Source organism: Felis catus, chromosome B4 (genome assembly GCF_018350175.1).
Source record: "Felis catus isolate Fca126 chromosome B4, F.catus_Fca126_mat1.0, whole genome shotgun sequence".
Classification (NCBI taxonomy): Eukaryota; Metazoa; Chordata; class Mammalia; order Carnivora; family Felidae; genus Felis; species Felis catus.
Window position 1 is genome coordinate 125,781,926 of NC_058374.1, and position 25,544 is coordinate 125,807,469.

Sequence of the window (25,544 nt, forward strand, 5' to 3'; positions counted from 1 at the left end):
ATACACATGATTAAATGATTACTACAGTCAAACCAATTAATTCATCTCCTGACATAGTTAAACTGTGTGTGTGTGTGTGTGTGTGTGTGTGTGTGTGTGTGATGAGAGCATCTGAAATCTATTATCTTAGCAAATTTCCAGTATAAAAAAGAAAGAAAGAAAGAAAATAAACCACCAATTTACTTGGAGTGGTGGGGGGAGGGGTAGAGTTGCTATAGCAATAAATGATGCAATAAATGACGCCAAGCGCCATACCACATGCCCCCGGGGCACAGCAGTGAAAAAGAGCGGTTGCCACCCTCCTGGCACTGAGTCTAGTTGAAGGTGGTTTACATGACTGCATGGGCTAGAAAGGACTTCATAGGATATCTCTTCCAAAATTAAAAAAAAAAAAAATTTAATGTTTACTCATTTTTGAGAGAGAGAGAGAGAGACAGTGAGCATGAGTTGGGGAGGGGCAGAGAGAGACAGACACAGAATCCAAAGCAGGCTCCAGGCTCCAGGCTGTGAGCACAGAGTCCGATGCAGGGCTTGACCTCATGAGCCATGAGATCATGACCTGAGCCGAAGTCAGACGTTTAATCGACTGAGACACCCAGGCGCCCCTCTTCCAAAATTTTAATTAACAGCGGAGAGACTAAATCCAAATGGTAAGGGACTTGCCCAGGTTCGCGTAAGCAGGACTCCCAGCCTGCCTACTGTATAGAGCATTTGCTCGAGAAATTCCATTTGGGAAGGTTTGGGCAGAGCAGCGTTATCAAGCCAGCTTTGCCAAAAGGCAAAACTCTGAAGAGGAAAAACAGGAGACTCCTTACAGACATTCAAACAGAAGCAGCAAGTGTGAGCAAAGGCAGGACAGCCAACCACTCCGCTCGACCTCTGACCCTCCAAGGGCACCGCACCTGAGGGCTGCGTGGGCTCCCGGTACTCTCCACTGCTGATCTGCCGAATGAGGTTTTTGTGATCGAAACCATCGAAGGGCATCGTTCCATAAACGAGGGTGTAAAGCAACACGCCCAGGGCCCAGCTGTCCACCTGGAGCAGAGAGACGGGGTATACAGGAGCTCAGAAGCAGGTTCCAGGATGCCTTCCAATCCATCGGCCTCACTGCCTGTGAGCAGCCACCCACAACGACCCCAGGAACTGAACGTAGCCCCTGGCAGACAGGTTCCCGCCCGCAGCCTGACAACTATAGGCAAGGCAGCTGTGGGCTACTTCAGAGCCTGACCTTTCCATTTCCAATGGAGACCAACAGTACCAATCCACGTGAGAATTTTCTTAAAAAGATTATCTTCTTGGATCCTCAGTATAATGTGAAATAGGTAGGGCCTGGATTATATTCAACCCCATTTGACAGATGAGACTACTGAGGCATAAGAAAGCCAAACGATATTTCCCCAGAGCCCCTCTCTGCCAACGTGATGGGTACAAGGCTGGGCCATAGGACCCTTCACTCTGAATCCAGGAATCAATTCCTTCCTGCACCTTCTTCAGATGGGTCAGGGGCTAAAGACTCAAATGCTTATGAGAGCCAGGCACGCAACAAACATGAACAAAGCAAGAGAGAATCTGGGCTACGACGTGGAGCACTGGGGACGGAGACAAACTGTAGAGTGCATTGATCCACCTTACAGAGGCAGCCTCCCCTTGGCAAACTGCTTCCACATAGCCGGGCGAGCCCAGCACTGCCAGATCCTCTGGTGTTTCAGGAGAAGTCAGAAGCTGGACTTTGATGTGAAATCTCCCCATTATTAAAGGTTTGGTCAATTTTCTTTTAGAAAGACTAATGTGGCCAAATAAAGCCTGCTTGCTGGCCAGATCGCAGGCTGCCAGCTTAGGACCTTGGAAAGAGATCATCGAAGATCAAAGAAGCATTTATTACCTCTGATAAATGTAGTGTGTCAGGTTTTTAGAGTTTCGTAAATTGAGTCTGATGCTCCTTCCTTACACTCTTATTTTAGAAAGACTTTCTCTTCACTACAATTGGTAGGGGGCCTTGGCATCCTTCTTTCACCCTTCAGCCCTGCCTTCAAACACTCTCAAAGAGATAAATATTTGGAAGGAAACATTTCAACCCACTGAGCAGCTGCTATTTAAGGGATAACCAGCGGGTGGATCTCTCCATAAAGAGAACCTTCCTTTTAAAGAGAATAATCACTCACAACTCACGCATTTTCAAAATAGCATTTACACATACGCATCTCTCACAGTGGCCCTGAGAGCCTTTAGGCATATAAAGAAATAAACACATTTCTCGTGAATTAGAAGGTGCAGTTAAAACTGTAATTCCTTAATCAAAAATACATGCTGTCAAAAATACATGCTAAAAGACCGTCACTGCAGAGTTAGGGGGTTGGGGGTTTGTTTTTTGATTTGTCCTAACAGGGAAAAACTAAAAACAATCTGTCTAAATCTAGGGAAGTGATTAAGTTATGGTATATTCGTACAATAAAACATGTCTTTATCAGAAACCACGCTTTTAAGTAATAACAAATTTAGAAAATGTCACAATATGATTTTAAGCTAATAAAAAGCCAGACACACATATGTATACACATATACATAATGACTGCAATTATTTTTTGAAATGCAGAGATCTACATTGGAAAAAAGTCTAAAAGAGAAGTCACACAAATGTTAAGGTAACTTTATCTTCTGGATTGCTCAAATTTTCTCCCAGGTGTCTACATTATGGCTTTTATAATCATATAAGGAAAAGTCTTCTTGCATGGTATGCTTTTTCGTTTGTTTGTTCTTAAGTATTGCTTAGATCCAATTCTCACCCTCCCTCCTCCCTTTCCTCCCCCACCTCCACCCCCCACGCACCAGCAGCTTGCTCACCTCTGGCCCCCGGTAAGGTCTCCCATTGACAATCTCAGGAGAGGCGTAGAGCGGGCTCCCGCAAAATGTTTGCAAGAACTTGTCCTTCTGGTACAGGTTGGAAAGCCCAAAGTCAGCAATCTACAAAGAGAAGCAAGGCCAAGGGGGGCCTGTTAGTGTCCCAGTGAATGTCCACATTAGATCATCTGAGCACGAGGGCGCCTGCGTGGGTCTGCGGCTGGGTCACCATTCTCTCTCCGGTCCTTAGTCTTCATAAAGGAAGGAGTCCACAGGACCGGGCCAGGGACTCCCAGCTGCAGTCCCTGCCACCCACCACAACTCTGTCACATCCGCCCACTACATGCTCTCTTACTTACTCAAAATTACTCCCCACGTGGCCTTTATCTTCACTGCAGTTTAGGCCTGCCCTGAGAAACACCCAGGAAATCACTGGCTTGATGTTTCTGATGCACAACGAAGTACACAACTATTAATCTGGAAACCGCCCGTCTGTGGCCCACCTAAACTCACTCTGCACCCACAGAGCGTATCACACATTGGAAAACCCCGACCAGTGCCGCTGATACCCCGGCATTTTCATCTGCCCGCACTCTGACCAGAACCGTATTTTGCCAAACCTTGTGACCCTAGATGAAATGGACCCGGAGCCCTGGATTTTGAGTCATTGTACAATCAGGCCAAGCTCTGCCGCCAGCCCTCTATGCGACATGGAACAGGTCCCTTGGCTACTCTGAGTTGAACCACCAGAAAATGGGAACCCAGGATCCTTTCCTGTTCTGGATCACAGGATTATTGTGAGAATTAAAAAAAAAAAAAAATCAATCCAGATGAGAACATGAATGTAAACCTTTAAGTCTTCAAGCTCCACGCAAATGTTTTACCCAACCCTGGTTCTCTGGTACAGCACATCCCTTAGAATCACTGTCTTCTGTCCTGGTTTCATTACCCTCTATGGCAGTACTCTTTTCTGTGTGTGTATGCGTGTGTGCATCGTGCATAAATATATACATCACATAAATACACACCCATATATACAGATAATGTACATTTATGTACGTATGTATACACACATGCCGTATATATAACTTCCCCTTGCCTGTTAGACTCCAGTCCCCGAGGCAGGTTGCATGTTCCACGTCTTCCCTCCCCACCCAATGAATATTTGTCATGCCAATAGGCAAAATATTTTGAAAAGCACAAGGTAATTAATAGAAAAATGAAGAAGGTGGAGGAGGAGGTGGAGAAGGAGGGAGAGAAGGGGAAAAGGAAGGAAGGAAAGAGGAAAGAGAAGAAGAAGGGGAAGGGGAACGAGGGGAAGAAACTTGCACCACTTACTGAATGAACAACCTCCAAGTATCGAGCACTGTTCTGAGCACTTTCCCCTTCTCTAATCTCATCCAAAACCCCATTTACACAACAATGCAAATGTACTTCATGCCACTGAACTGTGCAGCTAAAAAGATGGTTAAGGTGGCAAATTTCATGTTATGGATATTTAAACACAATTCTTTAAACAGATGAGGAAACGGGTTTAAGGAGACGAGGTGATGCATCTCAGGAGAGCTGACTAGTAGGCGGCCATGGAAACCCCGTGCCTCTAAAGCTTCAGTCCACTGCGTGCACAAGACCACCCCCCGATAATCTGCAAGCTTCACCCCAGCCTTCCGAGCTGAGCTTCTGCCATTCTCCAAGCCGATTTCCATTTGGGGCTTATAAATAGGCTGAGTGATTCACATGCCCAGAGCTCAGCCTGGCCCCAGTGGCGCTGAGGCTCTGTCTTGAATGCAGCCCCCAGAATAAGGCTATTTTCTAAAAGTTGTCCCTGAATGAATGAATGGAATGTCATTGAAAGCAGCTGGTGTATAACCACGCTCAGAAAACGCATTCTCTGGGCTCACATTGCACTTAATTGCCCTGAATTCCACTTTCTTATCAAGGCCTCTGATTTGCTTGCAGGAAGTTGGTTGGAAGCTTATGAAGTGTGCCCTGTGGATCAGGAAAGGAAGGGGATGGCTGGATGCCCTGGGGCCTGCCCCGAAGTCCCAGGGCTTCGGCCTCTGCAACTGCAGCCAAGGCAAGGTGCAGACACAGCGCAGTGTGCGTCCCGAGGAAAACATATCCCCTTCCTACCCCGCGATGTCCATGGTTGCCAAATACATGCGTGAGAGGCACCCACCACCATGGCGTGCAAATCCCTACACGCACACACTCGCACCAGACTTCTCTAAGTCTGGGCGCCCTTGCTTTCTGTGCAGCTGTCCTGAGAAGCATGTTTATGTTAGGGACCCCTCCTGTCCTCTCAGACTGATGCTTATCAGCCTTGCCCAGTAAAACTGTCATTGCCACTGACAGAAGATTTATAGAAATGTAGATTAGCCCCGTGTTCTTGGCACTTCAACGGAAAAGAAATATTAATCAACACACACACACATACACACACACAGAGTTCTTAAACCTTGAACCACCTAAACTTAGGCTCCAGCTCTAAGATTTCATACCATCGGGAGTGTCTATCAACTATAAGAGCAGAAATGGCCACTGGTTAAAACTTCTCAAAGCCTCAATTTCTTATCTGTAAAATGGAGGTAGAGAGGTGCCTGGGTGGCTCAGTCGGTTGAGCGACCAGCTCTTGGTTTTGGCTCAGGTCATGATCTCAAGGTTCATGAGATCGAGCCCTGTGTCAGGCTCGGGACCAACAGCAAGGAGTCTACTTGGGATTCTCTCTCTCTCTCTCTCTCTCTCTCTTTCTCTCTCTTCCTCTGCCCAGCTCATGCTCTCTCTCTCTCTCTAAAATAAAATAAAATAAAATAAAATAAAATAAAATAGTTAGGAACAGTACCCACCTCCACAGTGTCATGGTGAAAATTACATGACAAAAAGTATGTAAAATGCTTAGGACAGACATTGGCACAGAGTTGGGCCTCCATAAATATTTGCTCCCCACCATTAAATCTGTATCCATAGCTTTATCAACCTCACGCTATTCAAAACCATACTGGCTTTCCAGTTCAGGAAATTATTTAAGGCCCCTTTTTCAAATTAATACATTTTTTACAAGTGAACGGAACAAAATAAAAATATGAAGTAAAATAGCACAGAAGATACGAGGGAAAGGCAGAAACCATGAAGACTGTAATAAAAAAAAATCTGGGAAATTTGAAAAACCTGAAATTTCGGAAATAGTGATTTTAAACATAATAAAACAAAAATAACTGAATTAAAGTCGTATTTTGCCGACACATCAGTAACCTTTGGAGAAGGTAACTACTTTGAATTTTTTCTGGTGATGGGCTTGTTCTGCCCCGTATCGGCTCAAAATCACGTCCCCACACTGGGCCAATACCCGTTCGGCCTGGGCCCCAGAAAAGAATCTGAGAAGACAACACGCAGGTCCTTAATTTTTGGAGTTTTTGTTATTATCAAGCCATTCTAGAGGGATGTCCTGCTGGATAAAAATCAAAGGTAGAAAGATACGGTAGGAAGTGATTATTCACATTTCCAAATAGCCTCGCTACAACACAGATGCACCTTGAAGACTCCCAGCTAAGTGAAACAAGCCAGACACGAAAGGATAAATATTATATGGGTCCACTTATACGCGGTACCTAAAGGGGAGGGGCGGCGGTTAACCCTGGGTCTCTGTGAATAATCGCTGTAAGCTCACAGGATGAAAAAGGAAGTATCTGCTTGCCGGTGGGTAAACGCTGGGGGAAAATGCTGACGAGGAGGGTGTTGGAAGCAATGGTCTGACGGTCATTTGCAGTGTCTAAGAGGAAGTGCAGCAGACTGGACAGATCAGAAGAATCTGGGGCTGACCGTGGACGTGGCACTAGTGGGTGATGGGTGGGACCTGCCACGTCACTCAGTTTCCTCACCTGCAAAACGGGACTAATAATAGAACCCACCTCGGAAAGCTGTGTGAGAGAGAACAGGCACGAGAAGCCCTTGGAATAGTCCTGGGACGACAGACTCTAGATTACAGCCGTCACGATGTTGCTGGTGGTTTCGTCTGCTTAACAATTGTTTGCTAAGAAACAAACCCACCAAAGAGCCAAAGGGAAATTACCATCACCCACTTCTGGAATAGGCATGCCCAGGGTGGGAGGCTGTTCTGCACGACGGGAGAAGTAAGGGATGAAGGGTTTGAAGGTTTGGGTTCAAATCCCAGCCCTACCGCTTACCAGCACTGAGTTTAGGTGGTTCGTTAATCCTTCCCTGCTCCACTGAGGTCCTCGGGTCAGCAGCTTCTGCACCAGCTGGGAGATGACCAATCCCAAGCGACCTGGGAAAGCTCTTAACTGAGAGCACCTCCGAGAAGCAGCTTCTCAGGGGATGCTAGTGAGCAACCCATCGCGGCTCACCACACACTCGACTGGGGCGTCCCTACACAGCTGCCCTGGCCATCATGACTCCGGCAGCCTGGCCGGTGGCTACCAACAGCTCTTGGAGAGTCCCTCCTAGGAACAACTGTCTACAAGCTGCCTGCAGACAAGGCAAGGCAGACTGAAGCAATGGCCAAAAAAGTGCCCGTGTGTGATGCTCGCCTAGATTTGGGGCAAAATTGGGTAGTAGTGGTAGAAGGCAGAATTTATCAGGTGCCTGGGTGTTTAGAGTCCGGCGGCCTTAGGTTTGCGGCCAGCCCCATTGCCAATATCAGCTGCAGGAACCTCCTCATCTGTAAAATGGCGATAATCAGACCCACCCCAGTGGAGACATTCTGAGATCCAAATGATGTAAGGCATGTGGCAGGTCCGGCACAGGACTCCGGCTTCTAGCAGAGGCTCAATGAAGATCACTTTCCTTTCCCAGCCTCCATGCACTATTCTTGTGCTTGCTGCTCCTTCCTTGTAGAAGGCTGTCAGCACATTCCTATCAAACTCCTACCCATCCTTCAAAACCCAGTTCAATCACCACCGCCTCAGCAAAGGCTTTTTGGCCCTTTTATAATTAACAGAATCACTACCTCCTGCTCAGCACTTCCAGAGCACATTATACGGGCGCTATGAGGCACATAGCAAGGCCATCTGGTCTTGAAAGGAGGATCAGGGAAGGCTTCCTGAAAGAAGAGGCATTCAAGCTGAGACTGAAAGGAGGGGTAGGCAAAGAGCAGTGGGAAGAGCATTCCAAACACAGGGAACCACGTGTGCAAAAGCCAGATTGTCCTCACCACCAGACAATTACATTCTATATCTGTTCGTCTGTTGCTTGTGTCCGCAGCTGGAATTCTAGGTCAAATTCAGTACCTTCTTCCTCACTCACCTCTATATCCTTCTCATGGCTCATTATGCTGGTTTAACAACTGTGAGATTCCGAGCTCCGAGAAGATAAGGACCTGGCCCCCTGGTTCACTCTTAAATCCCAGCATCCAGCACGGGGCCAGGTACTCAGTAGGAACTTAGCACATGTCTGTGGTCGAATATGTACTGCCCATAGGACATACTCAATTTGCTCAACAAGTAAGTGCGGAAATAGATGAGTGAATGCAGCCACGCACGGAGACACGCATATACACAAACACACACGTAAATGGGTGAGTGAACAAATGAACAGATTAATTAATGCACAAATGCAGAGTTCTCACACGCATGTAATCAAAGCCCAGAGGCCATATCCTGGGCTGCCCCATTTGGCCTTGTGAAGCCTCAGAGATTTCTATCTCATCTTAGCCTTAGCCATTCAAATTTCTTTTCTTGTCCGCAGCCCCTTTGAGTCCATTGTCATCAGGGGCAACAGGCCATCTCCCCTATGCCCCTCTACTCTGAGCCCTGGGAGCTCACCAAATTCCCAGCCCTCTTTGAGGAGGCGAGCTGACCCCAGTGCTTGGACCTCTTACTTCAAGGCATTTTTACAGGACCCTTCTATGGGAATTGTCAGCATTCCATTCTCCCAGAGAGTGGGATGTGAATCTGGCCCATTTTTATTAATTGCAAATTACTGCTATGCCGGGCGTCTATTTTAGTAGACATAGGCTTACTCCACAGAGGCTTTAACAGGCCTCTCCGCAGTACGGAATGCAACCCAAAGAGGCACATTGCTCTCATTCTTTCTGCCAACAGACTATGTGAATATTTTTAGAAGCCACGCCCTCTCACAGTGGCCCGATAAATAATTTCCAATGCCAGATGTGCCCTTTGCAAATCAACATCAGGCAGAGAAGAGGGGACAACGAGTTACCTGGCTCACACCAAAGTGCAGCGGCATGGGTCACATTTAAACCAGTAGCATGCTTAGAGGCTTCCTGGGCCAAAGCCCCCCTCCCCCACCCCCAGCCTTGGAATCCCGGAGAAGGAATCGGAACTGAGGCTGGGGAGGCACCAGCGGGGGCTGTGAGAGGGACCTGGCTGCTCTTATCCCGGCTTTCTCCCTCCGGTCCAGACGCTGATGCCATGGGCTCTCCAGAACACGGAGGCCGGTGTGTGGTCATATGTCTGCTGCCTCTGCCACCAATGCCCTTTCTAAGTATGTTTCCAGCAAAGTGCTGAGTCAGGAAGAGAAGAGCCAGGCAGATACAGCCGGAAGACAAATCAACACCAGCTGAAACGTATTTAAAAAAAAAAAAAAAAACCTTGGGAGTGCGTGTGAAATGATGAAAGAGAATTTGCCCAGAAGTCAAACATGGGAGTTGTAATCCTGGCTGTCATCCTTTCACCCCAAACCCAAACAGCTTAAGGGTACCCGCTGTGTGGCAAGTGCTGGGCCACACTCTGCAGAAACAGAGACACAGAAAGCCCACATGGATTCACTGCGCATGATCATGGGCATGTCACCTAGACCTCCTGGGCCTTCATCATGCAAACAAGGGGGTCAGAAAATGACCCTCAACGTCCTTCAAGCTCTAGGATTCTCAGATCCTAGCAGCATCCCTTGAACAAGCAGAAGGAAAAATTCGTGTTGGGGAATGGGAAGGTTTGGTTTCTGTGCGGATGTGGGCGGGGGGGCGCGCGCGGGCCCATGCTTGTGTGTTTCACCTTGGGCAATGCCAGGAGTAGAGATTCTTAACGAAAAGACAAGGAAAAAAAACATGACCGACAGTTCAATTTTATTAACATTCTGTGCATCTGCTACTCACCTACACAAAGGACAGGGAGCGCAGACTGAAGGGCTCAGTCCTGGGAGCCTTGAGGCCCAACCCCACTGCCCTATGGCTCATTTGCATGAGCCATTCCCCTGGGCTCCTGCACCATTGTTCCCAGAACAATTGCCTTCAGAATTCTAACTATTCTTCTCCTCCATTGGGAAATTCTATGACTCCATAGGAAGCTATGTGCCTTATCACTTCTGGGACTACATCATGGGACCAAGAGGTCACATTGTCCCACAGAAGCCAATCCCCAAGCCAGAGGCTCACATTCCAGGCCTTGTAAAGACTACATTTCATTTCAAGAGCTCCCAGGGCAGGTGGCAGGACGAATCGCTGAGAAAGTTACCAGGGTGGAAGGCACAAACCCTTAGAAATGTGTCCCTCGGACAAGAACCCAATTATGTAGCCATGGCCTGGCCACCACTCCCCAGGACCCAGGCACCGTCCCAGCAGCTGACTCCCTGTTCAACGTCCTCTCCGGTGGCCAACCATTTGCACGGGTGCTTCGGACATGAAGACCTGAGTGCCAAGTGCTCTGAGTATATATGGTCTAAAATCCTCACATTTGCCATGGACTCCCCAGGACTGGGCACAAGGCATGGCACATGGTAATTGCTCAGGAAGTAGTCACTGGAAACTTGGACAAGTAGACAACAACCCCCAGAGACAGGACCAGCATCCCTACTGGACAGACAAGGAAACTGAGGCTTAGGCAAGTACTTTATCCAAAATACCGCCATTAGTAAGGGGCAGAGTTGCAGTTCAAATTCAAATTCCAGGCTACCCAACTCCGAAGCCGCCGCTCTGAACCCTGACTCCCTGCATGGTGCTCAGCAATGTACGAAGCTACACACGGGGTATCTTGCTTAGTCCTCAAAACAAGCCTGTGAGCATCACGGTTACCCCGTTTTATAGTCACAGAAGCAGGATGAAATGGCTTTCCCGATGGCAAACAGCTAGTAAGCCATGCAGGACAGAATTTTCCAACCACACAGTCCGTGCTCCTACGAGAATAATCCAGCCACTTTGCCAGCAAGGGAGACACCTTGAGACTGCGCCGCCTGATCCTAGGAAGAAATTGTTTGACCAATTGTTCCCTCCTTATTCTGTGGACTAACACAGAAATGTGTGACCACAGTCCACTACTCGCAAAAACAAGACGTCACCCTAACATGGCTTCTGGGAGCCTCTCAAAGGATGATGCTAACCCACGGTTGCCACCATGATCTGCAAACAGAATCCAAACTCCAAGAGAGGAAACAGTCTCCCTGTGATGCACCCCCTCAAATGAAAGCAACAGCAACAAAAAGAGGGGACGATGCGAGGTCATTCCCATGCTTTGTCCCGGGACCAGGGATGAGGCACTAACGTCACCGGCGGCCAATTAGAGGGATCCCCTGGTGGCGGGAGTACTGAGGCCATTTCATAATGAAACCCATGCGGCGGGCTCCGTTTATTTTGAAACCGTATTTGCTTATTTTGCAGACGTGATCAAAAGGACATTCAGAGAGCTCCGCAGGAGGCACTTGAACCCCGTTGGCCGGGAGAGCTTGCTTCAGCTCCAGCGGCAGCCAGCAATAACACTCTCCGTGAAAGTACGCCCATCCCTTGATGGTATGCTCCTTCCCGGCAGCACAGGCCATCATCCTGTCCGGCAGCTGCCCAGTCCCAAGGCTGGCTACGGGGGTGGGAGGGTTGGGAGGGCGACGGAGGCGGCATGGCAGTGACAGGAGGGTGGCAGGGAAGGAGTTCCAACTCTTCCATAACCTGGGACCCTGCTGGCAACTCAAGCATTCAGGAGTCACGCAGACATGGGCTCACACCCCAACTCCACTACTTACGGCTGTGTCACCTTGGGTTGGTTACTTAACTTCTCTGTGCCTCACGTCCCTATCTGTGAAATGACGTAAATGACAGTGCCCGTGTCACAGGGTTGGGAAGATTAAATGGAAGTGATATCAGGCAAGTTGCATATCAGTAACATGTGCAACCTGTTACTGTCCGAAGTGTTTTTATGGCGATGATTATAGACCATGAGCTTCCCGGGGACGGGGACTGTATTGTAGTCATCCCAGCGTGAAAATCAATGTCTGGCATCCAGTTGGAGCTGGAGAAATGCTTGTTGAATCTCAGTGTTCGAACTGGACTGATGGCTTAAGCCCCATGACTGCCTGCACCTGCCTGCCAGGGCGGGACCCAGCAGCCGCCTGATGCCTGACTTCTGGGCTGCAGCCTGGGGCTGCTTGAGCCCCACCAGCCACAATCCCCAGGCTCCGTATTATCAATCAACGAGACACGAGCTTTACCTTAATGTTGCAGTTGTCATCAAGCAGTATGTTTTCCAGCTTCAAGTCCCGGTGGACCACACCGTTCTGAAACGAGAACACAGGCAGGGGACTGAATGGGATGGCTGGGATAAGATCAAGAAAGAGGGAGCAGGAGCCGGGGAGCAAAGGGAACGATTTGACAGATTAAAGAAATGCGCCAGCCCGGTGGTCTTCGCCTCCAACCTTCAGGGCCTTTCTCACTGTCATGAAGCTCTCCGCCAGCCAATGACCAGGGACAGGAGAGCATTAGTCACTTGCTGTGTGGTTAAGGGAAAAATGACTGGAATCCATTCTCCCTCAGAGCCTGTAAAACAGCAGGGGGAGTCTTTGTCGGAATGTAATTCCACTGTGTGAAAGCAATATAGTCGCAGGCAGGGACAAACAATGTCTGTCTGTAGTGTGCTTCCCAGGGAAGAAGCAGATATCTCTGCTGGAGACTCAGAAAGTGGGGCTCACAGACCTGGCTTGTCTGTCTGTCTGTCTGCCTGCCTGCCCAAGGCTGGAAAGGGGACTTGCTCAATCTATTCTGACCCATGAAACTAATCCAGATCTGTTCAGAGCAGAACAGTAACACCCCCATGGAAATTTCCTAAGCAGCTGGGAGGGAAGGTTCAATAAGTCCCTCTCTGCTGGCAGGACTCAGGTGATGGGAGGCGGTGGGAGGGGCCAACGAGACCCTAGCCACTGGACTGACCAAAGCGGGTCCCTGCCATCCTACGTGACCGTTCCATTCAAGCCAACTCTGGCAAGGCTGGACGCTGAAGTGCAGTGACAGGCTGCTAGCCTACAGAGGGTGAAAAGCAGTCATTAACCAACAGACTGCTGGTCTATACAGCAGTAACAACTAGTACTCATGATCCTTTGTAAAACCCAATGATCTTTTAAAGAGGTGGGTGGGCGTGGGCAGACAGGTGGAACTGAGACAACCAGCTACATTGGGCTGGGTGCACAAACAGCAGGGAGTGAGTTTTTAATATCATTCGGCATAAAGGGCATTTGCAATCGAAGCTGCTGTTGTAAGCAAACCAACTGGCTAGAAGTTCTTAGTGTTTCATTCAAGATTTCTTTAGGGGAGCCTGGGGGGCTCAGTCGGTTAAGCTTCAGACTCTTGATTTCAGCTCAGGTCATGATCTCACGGTTTGTGAATTTGAGCCCCCACATCAGGCTCCGTACTGCCGGAAGCTTGGGATTCTCTCTCTCTCCCTCTCATTCTGCCCCTCCCGTATGCACTCTCTCTCTCTCAAAGTAAATAAATAAACCTAAAAAAAAAAAAAAGATTTCTTTAGTTCAGAATCTGCATGTTTATAGTTGGTGCTTTATTGTTTATTTTCCTTTCCATTTGACAGTTCCTAATATCCCCAAAAGCACTGGCTGAAGACACAAAAGTTGTATTTCTGCTACGCTTTTTCTAACACAAAACTTCAAGGGTGTGTTTTGAATTCAGAAATATACAAACCAAGGCTCCTGGAGGAAAGATACAGAATACAAGCTACCCCGTTTTTCTCTAGTTTTAAATATTGGGAGCAGTTTGGTTTATATTATTGCATTCTTAGTTTTCATAGTAAGATGGAATGAGTCTGATAAAGCCCCATTCATACAAAAGCCTAAATCTTCACCCACTTCAAATAATGAAAATATGATCTGTAGTGCTTTAAGATGATGCCTGATGATAAAGCATAAAATACTGTTTGATCTGACCGGTGCCTTTGGAGTCAGCAAAGTGAAGTCCAACAGTGTTCATGTGGATTAAAGGTTTTAGATTTGAATTATCAAATTTTTTTCAATTTTTTAATGTTTAATTTGAGAAAAAGAAAGAGTACCAGCAGCAGAGGGCCAGAGAGATGAGGAAACAGGGGATCTGAGGCAGGCTCTGTGCTGACAGCAGAGAGCCTGATGCAGGGCTCAAACTCCTGAGCCATGAGATCATGGCCTGAGTGGAAGTCAGCCGCTTAACTGACTGAGCCACCCAGGCGCCCCTGAATAATCATCTTCTAATTACTTACAGAGCCACTCTCAATTAACCAGAATATTTAACAAGCCAGAAGGCCCCATGTGGCAATCATTTGAATGAAGAGGCTGACTCTATTTTGGACGCCATGTTGGATTCAAGTCACTATTGTCCTCAAAGTGAAAGAATGTTCCTGAAATAAACAGCATGAATAGGATGGGATCATGATTAACATAATTAGTAACAATGATGGCTGAAATACGTCTTGGAATCATTTGTGCCCTTCATTTCCTTCTCCAGAGACAAAGGGTAGCCAACCTGGCTGTATCATGAGCACATCCCATTAGGCGTGTTGCAATAAAACGTACGTGTAGGGACGTAACCTTTGTGGGTGTAACCTATGTGAGGAAAGATACCAAGAGCACAGGAAGTTCACAACCAGCGGCTTAGTAACTCCACTTCTGGAATATCCCTCAGGTAAATCATTCAGATGAGTGGAAGAGGTTAATATATAAAGATAGCAATCACTACAATATATTAACCAGAAATTGGAACCAGTCTAAATGGCCAACAATCACAATAATTACAGAGAATTTTTAGTAATGTGGGAAAATGGTTTACATTAAAATACTAAGTGAAAAGGCAAGACACCAATATAAAAAATACACATACTGTGGTGCTCTGGATCCTGGAATGGAGAAAGGCCATGGGGGGGGGGGGGAGCTGGTGAATTCTAAATAAAATCTGTAGTTTTGTTAACACCAATGCCTGAATGTTAGTATCTCGGTTTCAACAAATGTACTGCCGTAATGTCAAATGTTCCCATTAGGATAAAAATGAATGAGGGGCAAATGGGAGCTCTCTGTATTATCTTGGAAACTTTGCTGTGCCTCTAAAATTATTCAAAATAAGAAATTCGAATAAAAAAATAGATGTTAGGAGTAGGAGGAAAAAGACTGGAAAGCAATGCACAGAAGTGTCACTTGTGGGCTATGCCTGGATTCTGGAATCACGGGGGATGGTGATTTTCTTCTATTTTATAAGCTCTCCATGAATATGACAATGAACAGATATCACCTGAATTCTATGAAAAGGATCACGAGGCACCATCAAAACCATCTGTGAGCAAAGCCCCGGCGGGGCGCAGCCGTACCTTGTGACAATAGTGCACGGCGGAGACGATCTGGCGGAAGAAGTGTCTGGTCTCCCTCTCGCTGAGGCGTCTCCTCTCACTGATGTAATCGTACAGCTCCCCCTTGCTCGCGTACTCCATGATGATCACAATCTTGTCTTTGTTCTCAAACACTGTGGGGGGAACGGCAACACAGAAACACCCTGTTTATCCAACAAGCTCACTTATGACCGCAGAGGGTGCGAGGGAGGACGACGGAGATGTCACTGAGCAGGGGCCAAGAGACAGCAGTCAGGCCATTCCACGTCACGAGGGGCTGGGCGAGTGTTCCGGCCAGGTAGATGATGACATCACGCTATTGTTACTGGACACACCTCTGTAACCCTAAGGGAAAGGTGTCTCTCTCCTCCGATGGCCCCTGCCCTTGATCAGGATCATTTTCCTAAGCCCCGCCCACCAGAACAGCCCCCTGTACGACAAACAACTACCATCTATTAACCATTCGATATGGACCAGCGACCTGGACCTCACGAGCTACTCTGAACCCAAAATGGGTGGCTGGACTTGTCACCTCTTTGCTCAAAACCTTCTAGACTTTTCCACCTCACTCAAAATAAAACCCAAAGTTCCAAATGTGGCCCACCAGGTCCTGTGTGGTCCTGTGGACCCTTCCTAGCCCTATTCCGTGTATTCTGCATATTTATTGATTTAGTCACCCCCACTAGAATGTAAATGAGGGTTGGTCTATTTCATTCACGGCTGTATCCCCAGCACCCAGAGCGCTGACATGGGAGCTCAATGAACAATTATCCAATGAGCGAGCTCAAAACTTCCTAAATGCATTCTGGACAGTTACAATAAATAATTACATAGCCTTTACTCTGTGCCAGGCGCCTGTAAGGTTTTGAGTGCCCCACATGTACTGACTTATTTAGATCTTACAGCAAACTTTCAGGGAAATACCAGTAATTGAAAAATGAGGACACTGAGAGCGAGAGACGTTCGGCGACTTGCACAGTTTGGCTGAGCTGCCAGACTGGGACACGGCTCACCTCTGGCTTCTGGCCTTGGTGGGGACCCGTGATGCCATAGCCTAACGTGGTGGCATGTCAGGACCACTGCAATCCCCCCCCCCCAGGCTGGGTTCCCTGACTCAGCCCCTTTCTACTCAACCCCCACACCACCAGGGAACTTGTTTTCCAAAATGCTTGTAACCGCTTCTCTCTCCCCAACCCTGATACTCTCTAGCAGTGATGTTCACACTCTGCCAGACTAAGTCCTTGGGAGGGAGCATCAAGCAGATGCCCATGGGTGCTGGTCAGGGGAGGCCACAAAGCACAGGCACTAGGTCCTCGACACCACCTGCACCAAAGCCACTCTGCTGCTATCTGGGCTCCATTAGGCTTTCACAAAGATGGACATCCTTTGAGCAAAGACAAAATAAAGAATAATTGTTTTGAAAGCCATCACTCCCGAGGGACATGGTATAAAAACCTTTGTAGGGTACCCAAGACCGTCCCTGAAGGACCCCTGCCTACATCCCTCCATCTCATCAGTCTCTACCATTCCCCCATCAGGCCCCTGATGTCCACCAGTGCTGGACCATTTGTCGTTTCTCACAATCTCTCTCTCTCTCTCTCTCTCTCTCTCTCTCTCTCCCCCCCCCCCCCCCCCACCAATGACTGCTGTTTCCCACCTCCTTCCCCCTGCCTTTATTCCTCCCTGTCTTACCTGTCTGGGAAACTCCGGCCCGTCTGTCAAGACTGAACTCAAATATGGTTTCTATTTTGCTTCCCTCTGCCCCGCACGGTGGCTACTTAATACGTGTATCACTTTCAAACCACATACATTTATGTGCTGATTTACATACCCATTTCCTCTGCCTGGACTGTGAGTCTGGACTTTTAGACATAAAACGTTTGGTTTTAGAATCAGACATGCCTAAGTAGGATTCCTGGGTCTGCCTCTTAATTGCTGTGTGACTCTGGGGGAGTTGCCCGCCCTCTCTGTGCCTCAGTTTGGTCAACTGTAAAATGTAAATAACGTTAGTAAGCACTTCTTAGAACTGTTGGGAGTGTTTATTGACACTGGGTTTGTTAAATGCTGAGAACAAGGCCTGCACTTATGGCACGTGCTCAGTGACATTAGCTAGTATTGTGACTATTGATATTATCGGACCCCAGGGCCTTAGCACGGAGCCAGACTCCCAGATACACTCAATGAGAACGGAATGGAACTGGAACATGCCCCAGGCCTGGGTCCTCTGTCCTCCCACACCTTGTCACTGGCTGTTAGAAGCTCAAGCCCCTCCAGTTCCTTCTTGGCTCCTTCAAGTCCAGCCAAACGTCTCTGATAAAATGAAGGGGGAAGGAGGAGGAGGAGGAAGGAGAACAGCCAGACAAAATTGGCCGCTTCTGCGTCTGCTGGCCTCGGGGTACCCTGCAGCCTTGGCTCCTGCCAGGGATTTCAGCCTGTTGTGCCCTTTTCATTAACAATAAACTTTGGAAACTGGAAAAGCTGCCTCGGGAGGCACGGCTCAGGCTCCAAAAATGACGGAGCGATATATGTCCTGGACAGGACGGCGGGCTTTCTAATTTTAAAAGGTGGGGAAGGAAGAAAGAGGGAAGGTTCTCTGACAGGGGAATAAAGAAGGAGCCTCACCCCCCTACACACAAAAGTCTGATGCGTCCCCAGGGGAGGCCAAACCACTGGTCCCCTCAGTGACTATCAGAAGGTGTGGGTCACTCGCCTGGTACAGACACAGGACCGTTTTGGTCTCTTTCCAATCGGCTGACTTGGTATCATGCAGACATAAACACACTCGTTTCAACAGTTCACTGCACCGGACGTTTTCTACACAGCTTCCATCAGTAAGTCCTGCTAGGCCTCCCTCTAAAATACATCTCGATTCTGTCCTGTCTGACGTCCCCGGCCACCCCTTGCTCTGCAGGCCCCGTCCTCACTGGTCTCCTGCCTTTCACTCTTGCCCCTCAGCTGGCTTTCTGTATTTAGAGGGGGGCCGGGGAACGGTTCCAGATGCATGTGCTGTAGAGCACAGTCCTGCAAGAGACTCTGGAGGAAAAATAGGGTTCTGTGATCAAACGTAGGCAAAATGTTTGGAAAATGCTAATTGATGCTCGATCGCCCTAGGAGAGTCTGGTTTCTTTGACTCTGAGTTTGGCGGGTTGATTTGGCCATTTCAACACCCCTACTGACATCCAGAGGAACTAACCAGGAGCCAGGCTGGGGAACAATGGGTGAATGAGATAATATCCAAGTGATAAAATCGGCCCCTCAACTGTTGCAGGCCGGGCGTGCGGACAGCGGGTGACAGAACTGTCCAAGTGGCCACGCTGGGCTCTGCGACCCCACCCCCACCCCTCCCACAGGAAGCAGCACAGCCAAGCCTCAGGGTCAAGGCCCTGATTGCAACCCTAGATTAGCTAAATGCAAACAACAGTTCCAGACCTGGTACCTCAATGACTCACCAAGGAGGCCACACGGTGATATGCATGAAGCTTCCAGTCCCTTCTGGTAACAGCGCGCTTACTGAAGGCTACTGTGTGCTGGCACTGAGCTGACCAGTGTTTTGCAGGAATTGTGTCATATGGCTTCGGTCCTATGAGTATCCTCATTGTACACGTGAGAAATTCTGGGTTCACCCAGGTTAATAACTGCCAGGGCCACAGAGAGTCTGAGGCGGAGCCAGGCCGAGGCCCGCAGTCTGACCACACACACCACGCTCTTAGCCACTACACTAACACACCTATACGTGAACCCCCGGACCCTTGGTCTCATCAGTCAAACACAGGGCACTCCGTGAGCTCACGGGTCTTGCTCCTCCAGCGTGCTGCCTCGGCCAGTGCTCAATAAACGGGAGCTCTCCTCAGAATTACTTCATCTGCCTCTTAGCCAGCTCCTGCAAAATAAAACCCTACGACTTTGCTCTCCCCGCTGCCTTCACTCTTTAAAACGTGTTGTGGCTGCCGCAGAATCCCAAAATTTTCAAGCAGGAAGGGCCTTAGAGATCAAGTACTATTTTTTCCAGAAGAGCCCAGGGTTTCTAACATATAAGAAAGAGCAAGGCCTTGGGGGTCTGTCCTGAAGAATAACCAGCTTCCGCGCCCTTGGCCCCAGACTCCTTACCCACGTTAAGGTCACTATCAGCGAGGTGATAGGAACTCTTGGCCATTCTCCTGGCAAAAAGGGCCGCTTCCCTTGGGCACTTTTACAACTGGTTATTTATAAGCCCAGAAATCTTGTCTGTGTTTATGTTATTAGTCACTAAGCAAAAGCTTATTTTCCACCAGTTGGGAAGGGTTTCCTTTCTGAAAAATGAAAGCCTGTGTCTCTTGGCCAGTCTTACCCAGAAGCCCAGTGGCTCCAGAATGGTAAGGAAAACTATGGCCCTTGACATGCCAGGCCTACCAGGAAAATCAAAACCCTGAATAGAAACTTAGCTCAGCTTGAGTCAGCCCACAGCACGGGGCCATGTCCATTTGCTGCAGATCCAGGATCTAAGTGTAACGATACACTTCTGTAAAGTACCCACGATGGGAATGGCACGGGGGGCCGGGGGGGGGGGTGGTATTGAGAGAAGACTTTACCAGGTTAAGACTGGGGAAGGCAGGCCAGGCAGAAGGAGCTGCCTGAGCCAGGGCAGAGACAGGAGCAGAACCAGCGGCAGTTGGCAGGTGCTAGGAACTAAGGGACAAGAAAGGAGAGGAGGGCTATGAATGAGCCGCAGAGGCCTTGAATGCCCACAAGAAGTTCTGGCGGGGGGGAGGGTCAGATATGCCCAAACATTGCGAAGAACCATCATAAATAGACGGAGCAAGGGACGGGGCAGCACCCAGGATCCTGGGCCTAAGAAATAGACCAGAGCTCCCTTCCCCTCAAGAGCCTTCCCTGTCAGATGGTAATCTCTCCTTCCTCAGAAGGCTTATTTGTGATAACAATGGTTAACACTTAGTGGACAATTACTGCATGCCATGGATTGTCACCTTTAATCCTAACAATCCTACGAGATAGGTATTAACATTCTCCCTACTTCATAAATAGGGAGCCGGCACTCCGATGGTGAAACAACAGGGCTGACCCCCTGGCAAGGCTACATCCTCCAGGCTGAACATCCTCCGTGATGAATATCGGTCAATACCAGGGATAAATTTTGCCAATTTTCTAAAAATGGAATCATGCAGTATATCTTCTTTGTGTCCGGCTGGCTGCACTAGTTCAACACGGTAAGAATAATCCATGACTGTTCCACGTAATGGAAGATTGTTCACTCTTGTTGCTGACCAGTACTCCGTTGTGTGAGTATGTCAGGGCTGTGTCCATTCTACTGTTGATGGGTATTGGGGCTGTTTCCAGGTGCGGGTCATGGTGAATAGTGTTGCCGTAAACATTCTTGTGCATGTCTTTCGACGCTCATCTGTACGCATTTGTGTTGGGCGGGTAACCAATATGGATTTGACCCCAAATTTATATGACTTACAAGTTTCTGTTCTTCCCACGACTCTCCACCACTTTCCACCATCATCCATTTACTTTCCTTGCATAATACTCAATAAAGAGCCTCCTTCATTGAAGAGACCAGCATCACCGCTTTTCCGAAAATGCTTTTTTACCAATCTGGAGCACTTTTTGCTTTGTTTAGTTAAAGGGGATACAAAGGCAACATAAGGCACTGTTTTTGCCCTGAGGAGCTGCAACCTAGCTGGATACAACCAGCAGTGTTTATAAAATAAATCAAGTGCTAACCTGTGTGATACAGACTTTAAGCACCTAGATGATCAGAGAGAAAAATCCGTGAGATAACTCGAATGGCTTGAAAAGATTGCTAAAGAAACAGGCATGGAACTGGACCACCCAAAATGCCTTGAGAGTTTTGCTTGCATGAGATGGTTTTACCATTGTTTCTGCACAGACTGATATGCAAACTCTGTCCACTTTCTTCCACTGTCCCGCAGAAAGGCCTTCTTCCCAGACACCAACTTGAATGATTTCTCTTGTTTTCTGTTTATTTTCCATTTCAAGGGAGAGTGGGGATTGGTTACTATAGCAACAGCTACTCCTCCAAATTAATTCTGAATTTCATCAGATGTTCAGTTTGACAGTCCAGCTCTGCCTTCTGATTGTCTGGCTTTCACAACCACGCTAATTACCCAGCTCCTAACGACTCCCTCCTGCTGCCCCCGGGGGGAATAACACAACTTCTATAACTCGAGAAAATGCGTATTACAAAACAATGCTCTGGCCTGGGAGAAACACTGATGAGTGAGGAGATCTTGGGATTTTAACCATCCGCCAGCCATTTTAGAACCAAATACGCAAGGCCATTTGGGAAGAAGACGGGCTTGGGAAGGGAGAGGGTGGGAATCGTTTTATAGGATGCTCCGTGGAGAGCAGGGTACAAAAAATGGAGGATGTCTTTCTGGTTTACGTGTAACCTCAGAAGAGGAACATTAGTTTCTGTCGATGTGAAGCAAAATGGCCAAGGGCCTTGGCACCTGGGTGGCTCAGTCGGTTAAGCGTCCGACTTCGGCTCAGGTCGTGATCTCGCAGTTTGTGAGTTCGAGCCCTGCAGTGGGCCTCTGCTATCAGCACAGAGCCCACTTCAGATCCTCTGTCCCCCTCTCTCTCTGCCCCTCCCCCACTCATGTTCTCTCTCTTCCTCTCTCTCTCAAAATAAACATAAAAAAAAAAAAGACAAAGACAAAGCCAAGGCCTAGAGTGGACCAGTCAGGATTCTCCTCATGCCTTTGCCTTCAATTAACTCCGTATCTGAAATTAGTTCATTCTTTCCATGGGATTGCCTCCCTGCATGACAGCATTTTACTGCTTCCCTGAAACCTCAAACAGACACACCGTTCCACTCCTCAGAGATGTGCTCTTATTAAAGGTCATAGGATCCTCATGGAAAGTAGCTTACTTTTCATTTCAGAAATGGAGTTATCTTTCCTTTGCAAGAACTGTCTGCAACCTAATTATAGGCCCTTTAGTCAATACAAGATCCATTCTTCAAAAGTTTCCTCCCCAGAACTAAATTTCAAGCACCTCACGGGCTCATGGCTTCATAAAATGGTCCTCTGATCCCTTAAGTCCGAAAGCCCATGGCAGTTAGAGCGAGAAAATTAAACTGGGCTGGCAGCTCTCCACTGTCAATGAGTTGGTCAGAGTTGAATCAATGTGTTTCCTGGCTTAGACAATGAAAGGCTCTTTAGTTCACTAATTGTCTTTTCTTAAACCAAAACTCTCTCTGGATGTCGGTTGGCATGTGCAAGGAGAACCATAGCCAACCAGGCCACCCACCACCAGCAGTGGACCCCACAGAAGGCAGAAGAAATAGTAAGAAAGTGTATGAGCTACCTGCAGAAGAAAGGATGCAGAAGGCTTGTCAAGAACCATTCATTCCTGGTAGGACCGTCAGTGCTACCTGGGAGCCCAATAACAAATCCTAGGAGGGCAGGGGATGTGGCCAGGAAAAAGGAAGGAGCTTCATGGGAGAGAGAATCAATGGCACCATGTTGGTCCAGCCACTGGACTCCATCTTCCTTCCACAACCACCCCCTGGAGGTATTTCCATGGAAACAAGCAGGGCTATAAGGTGATGCATTCCATCAACCATCACCACGCACTCATCAGCCATGCCCCACAGTCTCCCTGATCGTTTTCTCTATTGCTCTGTCCAGGCCTGTTTGTTACACACACACACACACACACACACACACCCAATCCTGAATCTGAGAGAGCCCTGACAATTGATCAGAACATCTCAGAACCACCCCAGGCTGATGCTAAGGCTCTTGTACTTGACACAGTGAAGTTCCAAAAAAAGCATGCAGTTTGGGCAACGGGTATAGTAGAACCTCTCCCCACGGTGAAGACCACCTTACTGTTCCCCTCCCCACAGAGGGCTTTGCTACAGGGGCTCATCCCACCCTTACCAGCAGTCAGGGTGGAAAAGTCAGCCCTGCTGTTATCACACCTCTGCTTCTAGCCATTGTGTGCTCCACCATGCATGGTTGAGGACTATCTTGTCAACTCTGAATTCTGATCTGCCTCATCATGCAACACAGTACCATAGTTAAGAACCTGACTCCCTGAGCCAGGCTACCTGGGTTCAAATCCAGGCTCTGCCACTTACCAGCTGAAGGACCTTGGCAAGTTACCTTACCTTTCTGAGCCTCGGTTTCCTCATCTGGTAAGGTGAAGATCACCTATCCTCATTGTGCAGATTATCACAGCACGTGTACATGTGTTAGTCTGTTATTAGTAAGGAGCGAGTCTTAGTCATGCCTGAATCAAATCCAGGACTACTAAGGATATGCATGGGCAAAATCTGCACCTGAGGTCACATGTGTGCTCTTGAGGGATGAAAGGGAGCTGGGAGAACAGAGAAATAGAAGACTAAGACTCAGGGACGTCTTCCTCAACGCATGCCGCTGACCTCTGAGGCAAATTAGCAGAGCCATCCCACTTAAGTTCAAAAGATCCTATATTAAACGACAACACGGTTCCATTTTTTTTCTCTTTAAAAATTAACTTCAAGTACAAGTGGTATTATTTGAGGCATTAGAAAATATTGAATTCCAGGAAACCCAAGAGGGCGAGGCAGGACAACCACGGAGTAGCATTAGTTTTTAGTTGTTTTATTTCTAATCTCCAGCCTCTAGAAAAATGACTTGGGTGTAATCAAATGAAAACAATGAAAATAATACACTTGAAGGTCAAATAGCTAACTTAATAGGAAACTCATTAGAAACGTGGCTGGACAGATTCAGGGCCGAAGAGCTCGTTCGTCTGACGAACAGTGAAGAAAACTCCGGTGCTGTGTTATTAACCAGGGAAAGTCCTCACTTTTGGATCCGGTCTGCAGAGACGTCGCGTGGAACTTGCGAATCTGGCAGCAAAGGCAGTGTGTTAAAATGCTCAGCGATTCGCCATGGGTTCAAAAGAGTAAACACAAGCATAATACACTACTTTGCCAAGTTCAACAAACTGTTTCATGGGGCTCTGAGTCCCTGATGAGGGCAGCAACCAAACGGCTAAGTAAGTAAACCCAAGCCCAAAGGTATCGCTCACTGCTCACTGGGGATCACTGCCAGACACACGTTCTTCTCTGGAATTCACCGATGACAAATGATCAGACCAAGACAAGTTTCTAGAGCAGGGCTCATTTCCTCTTGGTTGCAGGATTAAGTCCATATTTCTCAGGCTGGCCAATTAAATCTGAATCCCCAGGGGTGAGGCCCAGGCATCAGCATTTTTTACAGACGCCCCATGAAACTTCAGTGTGTATCCAGCATCCAGAATCCCTGATGTAGGCGATCCGGCCTCAACCTTCTCTTCTAGCACCTCCCAAAAGAAGGTGATACTCTAGCCATGAAAAGACCTCTCAGAGCCCTAAACACCACATCAGGAATAATCAATATGGTTTATTAAGCATATTTATTAAGCATGTACCTGCCACTGTACTTAGCAATTTTATTCATGATCTGGTTTAATCCTCACACCCTTATCTAGAAAGTACGGAGCTACTGGCCCAATATAACAGAACTGAGCCTCAGAGAGGTTAAGTCACTAGCCCAAGGTCACATAATAGCAACTAGAAGAGCACCTGGCTCATTCAAATCGAAGCCCACTTGGATCAATAAAATACATATTCACCCTACTGGCAAAGTACCTGGGACATAAGTACTCAATAAATTTTTGTGAAAGTAATAAGTGATCAAATGAATGAATGACCAGACGAGCGAATGAATGAATGAGAACACTGGGTAGAATTAATGACCAACAGCCCTTGTTAGATCAATTCTGCCATCCCTGCCTTCAAAAAGGCCTCAGTCAGGATCTGCTTGCTGCCTGAGAAAGCTGGATTAAGGCACTCGAACCTGAGAAGAAAAATGTGAACTGCTTCGACTGTAGGCATTTCCAAACAACTGATGCCAGAAATGAGCCCTGCCTTGGTTTGTGACCTGCTGAGCTGCTGTTTCTCTAATAGAGTGGTTCTCAAACTTGAGAGTGCATCACAGTCACCCAGAGGGCTGGTTATGACACAGAACAGGGGACTCCACCTCCATCTGGGGGGGGGGGGGACAAGAAATGTTGTCACTGTGGTCTGGGCTCCCTCTGAGAACTGTGGCTCACTTACATTACTGGAGTTTATCAGGGTTCTGCCATTCTCAAGGGGTTACTTTCCAGAGGCAGCCA

General features: G+C 47.9%; 1 protein-coding gene across 1 annotated transcript in view; it reads right to left on the minus strand.

Annotated features, from left to right (window-relative positions):
• NUAK1 (NUAK family kinase 1) overlaps positions 1 to 25,544 on the minus strand; it is a 72,622-nt gene that overhangs the window by 7,513 nt on the left and 39,565 nt on the right. The window contains exons 3-6 of the mRNA XM_023257398.2: positions 15,351 to 15,502; positions 12,229 to 12,294; positions 2,842 to 2,961; positions 903 to 1,035 (exon numbers count right to left, since the gene is read on the minus strand). Of these exons, the coding sequence (XP_023113166.1) occupies positions 903 to 1,035; positions 2,842 to 2,961; positions 12,229 to 12,294; positions 15,351 to 15,502 (471 nt within the window). The remainder of the gene's footprint in view (positions 1 to 902; positions 1,036 to 2,841; positions 2,962 to 12,228; positions 12,295 to 15,350; positions 15,503 to 25,544) is intronic.